The sequence below is a fragment of the Benincasa hispida genome, chromosome 5 (genome assembly GCF_009727055.1).
Source record: "Benincasa hispida cultivar B227 chromosome 5, ASM972705v1, whole genome shotgun sequence".
Classification (NCBI taxonomy): Eukaryota; Viridiplantae; Streptophyta; class Magnoliopsida; order Cucurbitales; family Cucurbitaceae; genus Benincasa; species Benincasa hispida.
In genome coordinates this window covers 51,620,242-51,627,607 of record NC_052353.1, presented here as the reverse complement: position 1 = coordinate 51,627,607, position 7,366 = coordinate 51,620,242, and the positions used below count along the sequence as shown (strand labels likewise).

General features: G+C 32.8%; 1 protein-coding gene across 2 annotated transcripts; it reads left to right on the top strand.

The window, feature by feature from the left end:
• The first annotated feature begins 1,984 nt into the window (after positions 1 to 1,984).
• LOC120078293 lies at positions 1,985 to 6,845 on the top strand. Of its 2 annotated transcripts, none has more exons than XM_039032527.1 (5): positions 1,985 to 2,262; positions 2,512 to 3,731; positions 3,848 to 3,920; positions 5,042 to 5,221; positions 6,353 to 6,845. In XM_039032527.1, the coding sequence occupies exons 1-4, from the start codon at positions 2,164 to 2,166 to the stop codon at positions 5,180 to 5,182; spliced, it is 1,533 nt and encodes a 510-aa protein (XP_038888455.1). In that variant the 5' UTR covers positions 1,985 to 2,163; the 3' UTR covers positions 5,183 to 5,221; positions 6,353 to 6,845. The 2 variants fall into 2 exon arrangements, with proteins under 2 accessions (XP_038888455.1, XP_038888454.1); XM_039032526.1 differs by having other exon boundaries at positions 6,313 to 6,840.
• The last annotated feature ends 521 nt before the right edge of the window (positions 6,846 to 7,366 follow it).

Here is a 7,366-nt window from a genome sequence, read left to right as displayed (position 1 = left end):
TCTAATTTTTTTATGATTCACAGAGATCGAACAACATTAGCCTTCGTGATGTTACAAATGATCTAAACCAGGTCATTACAATATGCAGTAATAATGAGAGCTATATGGAGGAGATACATTATATGTACGATATACCTATTGCTCCCCCACTAGTTTCTAAATGTAAGGGACGTGCTCGAGTAGAAGAAGATAGTTTGATGAGGTCGACCACAATGTGAAAGAATTGCCTCCTATGACGTAGACGTCGAGCCAGACTGGTTATGCTAGTCTGATGATGATGCCAACATTTGGTTTAGGATATTATGATTCAGAGGCGGGTCCATCATCTTCATACATGCATGGACATGGGCACGACCGTGGAGAGCGTAACAAATATTTATACTATGAAGCGTATGTAGAGGTACCAAAACTACCAGAGTAACATCAAAAGGGACCAGAGCAACCAAGAGTTCAAAGTTGATGACAATAACCAACTCGAAATTGACAACGTCTGCCTTGTGGGACACATTGATTTTTTTTTATTATTATTTTTAAATGAATGAGAAACACTGAATTGTTATATTGATATGAACATTTTAATTTATATTTTATTATTTTTCAATTATGAACAATAGTGGTAATATGGAAGAAAAAAGATTGAGAATTTATTCTTTTCAAGGATATCTCTTAGAGTTAACAATTAAGGATGTAAATTACTTATTATTAAGAAATACATGGGTATAATTTTCTTATTATTAAGAAGTAGAATGGTAAATTTGCATAGAGTACCTTGTTTAGGGAAGGTAAAGGAATAATATTGAAAAAAAAAAATGGGGTAGAGTGTTCAATACTCGACCAACACCTTGACCATGTGTTGGTCAAGTATTAAACACTCGACAAAGTAAAAAAAAACGATGTTCAATTCGTCAAGTTTTGAACATTCAACATACAACAATTAAAATAAATTCCGTGCAAGTCAAATCTCCAAACTACCATCCTTCTCTAATTATTTTCAAAGCTACTATATTTCACTAATTATTTTTAAAAGTTACAATATTCCTCCAATTTTCCCAATGAAAACCTGGCTCGTTTAGCAAAATAAAAATAAATAACAAATAGCAAAAAAACTATGTGAATTTCCTAATTTTTCTCCAACTAACCTGCTTATTCCAATTTATTTTTTAAATATTATTTATGAAGATTTTAAAAAATAGAAAAAATAAGAGAAACTATTTACACAAATTAGTAAAATTTTAGTCTTATTTAATAAAGGTTGATCAAAGTCTATTAGTCTATTAGTGATAGAAACGGATGAAAATCTATCATGGATCGATGTTGGTAAAAGTCTATTAGTATTTATCTATAATTTTTTGTTATTTCTGTAAATAGTTTGACATTTTTAATATGCGAAATTTTTTCAAAATTTATTCACTTATCTCAACTTATCATGTTTATGCTCAATTCATTTCATTTTTTTTTCTCATTCTAAACTATAAATAAATAAAAATCAGCGTTTAGTATTTCAAATTTCATTTTCATATCATTCTATAAACTTTCATCTTCTAATTTAAATGGTGGTTTAATTTAACAAAAAAATTTTTAAATAGTGGGTTACTTTTTTTCTTTTATAAACTATGAAAAGTGGGATTAGATCAAATCTCATACTTTAAATTTGATAATATAAGTCCATGCACTATGTTCATTTTAGATTACACAACATACTTAAAAAATTATCAGATATAATCTTAAAAAGTTTTCATTTTTATAATTAGCACCCATATTGACAATTCATTATTATAGTTTTTCTCGGTCTTCATTGGCCAAGATCGGCTTTGAATAAAAATTTAAAACTCTTTTCATTACTCATCTAAACCATCGATCTAATGGATGACACTAATCTTTTCCAAATCTTATTAGGGCTAAAATGGTATTTTTACCATTTTTTAAAAATAAACAAAATGGTTTTTTATTCTTAAAAAAAATGAACATCAAAATTAAAATTGTTTTCTTGAATCCAGATTATCACTTATTTTTATATTTAGAGAACAAATTTTCGAGGGAAAACACAAAACAGAATTGTTCTTCATCTCAGAATGGAGAAACAAGTTGGGTCGTTCTCAAATTTTGTGTTGATTGAGCACTGAAGATTCTGAAATTTAGGGTTCGTACTTGCCCCGGAGGAAGATGAAGATCAAGAATCGCCGCGGCGGAAGGTCCAAGGCTTCCCGGCGTTCCGCTGCTTCTACTCCGTCGCCTATGGCGTCTCCCCCCCTCCCCGACCAGGTTTGTATTCACTTCTCTTTCCTTACAGAAATGGAGCCATTTTCTTCATCTTCTCGCAAAACTAAGTTGTTTCATTGTGCTATTGCTTTTTATGACTGAAACTGTGATCCTCGATGACACCATTTGTTACTTTCTTGGATTAATTTTTAGTTTCAACTAGAATTTTTTCTTTACAAATTCGAAGAAGGGGGAGAGAATGTTTGTTGAAAGTTTCTTTGCTGTAAAATTGATGGGTTTGAAACTGGTCAGGATGTACCAAACGCAGAAGACAATACTGTGCACGAGGCATCAAGTAAGGAAACTAACGATGTGTTGGATAAGATAGATTGCTTTCAGAAAGATACTTGTACTAGATGCGACCAGAGTGGGGACTTATTGGTTTGTACTGAAATTGGGTGCCCAATTGCCCTTCATAAGATATGTATGTCCTGCGAGCCTTCATTCGATGAAGATGGACGTTTCTATTGTCCTTATTGTTCATATAAAAGAGCTTTGGTTCGTGTGAATGAGTTGAGGAGAAAGACTATGGTGGCAAAGAGAGCGTTATCTGATTTCATTGATACCAGGATGGTTGGTGGTGGCAAGTCGCCGCAAATAGAAGAGACAGGTAAGAAGAAAGCAAATGATGTCTCAACTTGTGGAGTGGATGTGGAGCTGCCTAATCATGGGAGTCATTTAGGCAATGAAAGTTCCCGAGATCAGGATTTGCAGGTCGAGCAAAATCAGGGTAATGAAGGGGAGGACCATGCGAGAACAGAGGGAGATATTCAACCAACATCAATGGTGGGGGTTAACAGCGAAAATCATGATGGTCCTATTGTGTTCAATGTTAGCAGCAGCAGTCATTCAACTCCTGTACTTCAGCCATGTGAGGATTCTATGAATGAAGAAACTCATGAGGTTGACACATCAGGAACACATCAGGTTGAGAGTTTAGAAGATAAAGAAGATGGGGAAACGATGGACAAAGAGAACTTAAGGTCTACAGATGACATCCAGGATGACGGGATTGCGAAAGATCAAGGGCAACTGGAGACTCCAAGTGCACATCATGATGAGGAAGAGACTGCTCGAGAACCTCAAGACAAAGATGATGGTGGAGAACAAACCCAACCCGACAATGAAAGGATGCTTGAAGATATCGTTCTTGCATCTGGAAATAATGATTTGAAGAGTGAAACAATTGTGAAGAAAAGGCGCTTTAAAACTAAAGCTAATAGGAGAAAAGACCAACAGAATGTCAATTATCCTAGAAAGTCATTGCGTCTACAAACTCCAGATGGCATGAAGTCACCTCATTTACAAACTCCAGATCCTGGCAAAAAGTCACCTCATATACAAACTCCAGAACCTAGGAAAATGTCACCTCGTATACAAACTCCAAGACCTCAGATAGATCATGCAACAAAAACTGAGAAAGTTCCTGTATCCAGGAGTTTAAAGCCACAACCAGCATCTCAAAATCAATTGTAAGTTCTTTCTAGGCTATCATTCAATTTCTATATTACGTACATTGGCGGGCGTCTTTCAGCAGTTTTTGATCATCAAAAGTAATGACAACTAACTGTCATTTCCCAATTTGCAGCAAAAACTTGGATTTTCATGGTGGGAAGCGTAAGAGAATGCTTTGGTCTGTTGAAGAGGAGGAAATGTTGAAGGTACCTAGTTGATTAGTTGAATTAAGATGTTTTGGGCTTGGCATCTTTAATTTTTCCAGTTGTTGGTTTATCTTTTCCTTCAAATCTTGGTCGCAAAATAATCAAATCATGCTGAGAAGGGAAGAAAAAGATTATAGAATGAAATTGTGGAATAAGCACAACACTCTTTTGTAACTACCACCATTTGCTTAATATTGAAATCATAATAAAACATACCATTCTTGCAGTGATAGTATGAAATATTACAAAAGGGGGAGAAAAATCACACCCCTATGGAGGATATGCTTATATTTGAAAGCACCTGGCATTATTCTTAGGATGGAAAATTACGTTTTCATCTGAGTGTTAGCAAAGATGGTTGACATGATCTACTATGTACAAACGTTTTCGTATGATTTCTTTTAAACTGAAAAATCCAGGTAGTGTTGCATATAGTACTCAAAAGGATTGTCAAGTTCATGCTGCTTCATTTTTAGTTGGCACTCAAAATTCACTTGTGTCATTTACTGATATCTGTGAACTCTTTTGAAGATACAGTCGGTTGTCCTTTTTAATGTGGAGAATTAGGAGATAATTAGTTTATTTTAATTAATATTCAGTTTAGTTGTGTAATTTAGATTAATTAATGTTTAATTAGAATTAAATTAATTATGTTATTTTCTTGTAAGGCTATAAATGATTAATTTAGAGTTGTAATAGAAAGTTTTTTAATATTCATTTTAATATAAAATATTGTGTTCTTCGGAGAGTACTCTCTCAACTCTAAGGGATGGACTTCTCTTGGCCATGGATTTGACCTAATGTTTAATACCTATTCCGTTGCATCACTCTTTGCCCCCTTTTTCCCCTTGTAACAATTGAGATCTTCCATTGTAATTCACCTTTGGTGGTGTCTGGGAGTCTATCAGCTCCCTTCATTTCATTCATCAACGAAATTGTTTCTCATCTCAAAAATAAAATATATGTTGTGTGTCCCGCATGTCTTCTTTAATGGAGAAGAAATAAATGCTACATTTTTTTCTTAATCATTATTTGCTTTTTTTTAGTTAAAATCACTTTTGTCATTTTCATACAAAATCATTATTTGCTTCTCCATGTGCTAACTGAAATTACTTTTTCAGGAAGGAGTTCAGAAATTCTCTTCTACAGCAAATAAAAATCTTCCTTGGAGGAAAATTTTGGAATTCGGTCGTCACATATTTGATAGCACGCGTACTCCGGTTGACCTGAAAGATAAATGGAGAAACCTCCAAGCCAAATAGTCTGCTTAATGGATAACGAGTCCGGAAGATTGCAAAAAGGTAACTTCAATAGTGTCACTAGCAAGTTTTTGGTAACTCCTAAACCTTAATAACAAGTTTATGAAAATTTTGGAGTTCAATTGGCACATATATTTGATGACACTCTTACTCCGATAGATAAATGGATTAACGTTGTAGCCAAATAGTCTATCTTGCTAACTATCCTTAAATGTGCTCGAAGTTAAGTATGAACATGTAACTCGGATGTTTTGCATTTGCACGATCCAATGATCCACCCCTGCCCTTAAGCAAATGAATAGGTTTAATTTGGTTATCATACTTTCAAAGTACTTATTTTGGTCCATGTAGTATCTGTTTTTGTTAATTTGGTCCATGCACTTAGAAAACATCTATCCTCTATATGTATATATACATACATGCATATATACACATATTTTGAAGTGATCACTTTGGTCCTTGTTTGTAAAATTTAAACAAAAATTCTATGTACATAATACAATAAAATTTGACAATATCTTAAAGACTTTTTGTAGGGTAGTGTTGTGTTGAATTTGTGATGGAAAAAATGAGACGAGTAAACAACTGGACCAAAACAATCATTTTTTGAAAAAATATAGAGATCAGTAGTTGTATCCATGTCCCATAAAAAAGTATAGGGATCATTAAATGTTTCAAAATTATGGAGACTTAAATTAAACAAAACTTTAAAGTACAAAATCAAGATTAGATGTTTAGAAAGTAGGACTAGAATAAGAGTATGACTCTAAAGGCTGGAATGTTATTAGAATTATGATGAAATGTTAAAATCGGTGTTGGAATGAGATATTAAGCATGAAAACGGTGGGAAAGAGGATTGGGTTGAAAACGGAGGGTAAGGAATGTAGTAAGGGTATTACGAACTAGGCCCAAAGCCCTCAATCCAAACGTGAGTTTGGAATTACAACTCATTACATTCCAACCTCTCAAATAGATCCCTAGATCCCTAGAGTCTATTTGAAATTTCTTATAAAGTGCTTAAAAGTATTTTTTTTTTCTTGCACCCAAACATATTTAAAAAAACATATATTTGGAAATTCATTTCAAATAAGTTCTCAAATCTTGAGAAACTCTTAGCACCACATTTTTTGCAGGGATGTTCTTGACGCGGAGCCATACTGTTATGTATTGTAGGAACCTTTCAATTTGGATGTTGAAGAGACCTACATGCTAAAATAGAGAGAGGAAAAGGGGGAAAAAAAGGAAGCTATAGGAGCTATCTAGAGATAAGGTTGATGAAGGCTGTACAGCTCTTTATGTTGGCCCATTGGGGAAGAACATTATGATTCCCAAATTTTTCTCTATGTTCCATTTAAATCCTTTTTTTTTTAAGTTTTTTTCTATGAGATTCTACCATTATGGTCTCTTGGCTTGGTTTTATTCGAGTATGCAGAGCCATTGATGCTGACTCTCTCATGGAGAAGAAAAAGTACAAAAGTTTCGGTTTCAACGTTGGCTTGTAGTTATGTTGTAACAAATTATGTTGTGTAAATGTAAATTTATTTGTTCATGTCGTCTTGAAATTGTTCAAGCAATCGGTGGAACTGATATTGATTCAATTGTGCTACATTGTAAAGTATGGAATTATTCTTTTTCCCAGTAAAATTAGAACTTGGAAGTCATGAAACAATGTAGTAATATTTTGTGTGTTTAGGAGATTTTCTTTCGATTAAATTGCAAATTTGATATGATGGTTAGAATTATATATAGAGGCTATTTTCAAGAGTTTTATGGATTATTTATGTTGATTTATTGAACCATAACTAAATTTTATTGAACCAGAATTAAATTCCAACTCTCTCTAAATCATAAAAACCAAATTTGTCATTAAATCTTCTTTTATTTTTCTCCAAATATTGGGAAATACTTCAATTCTATTATTAATTACTTCAGACATCAACTTTATTGATTATTATTGATTAAAATAAACAAATTCATTTATTTTATTTAAATCTGTACACTTAAAAACAATTTTCAACTTTTAATTAAATTTAGAAGAATAATAATGTAAAATAATATACAGTGAGCTTGTTTTAAAAGAAAAAAACGCAGTGAGCTCGTACCGGTACTTCCCATCTTGTTGACTTTTTAAATTTTAATTATTTTTTATGCTTATAGGATGTGAGTAAAACATTAAAAAAAATATAT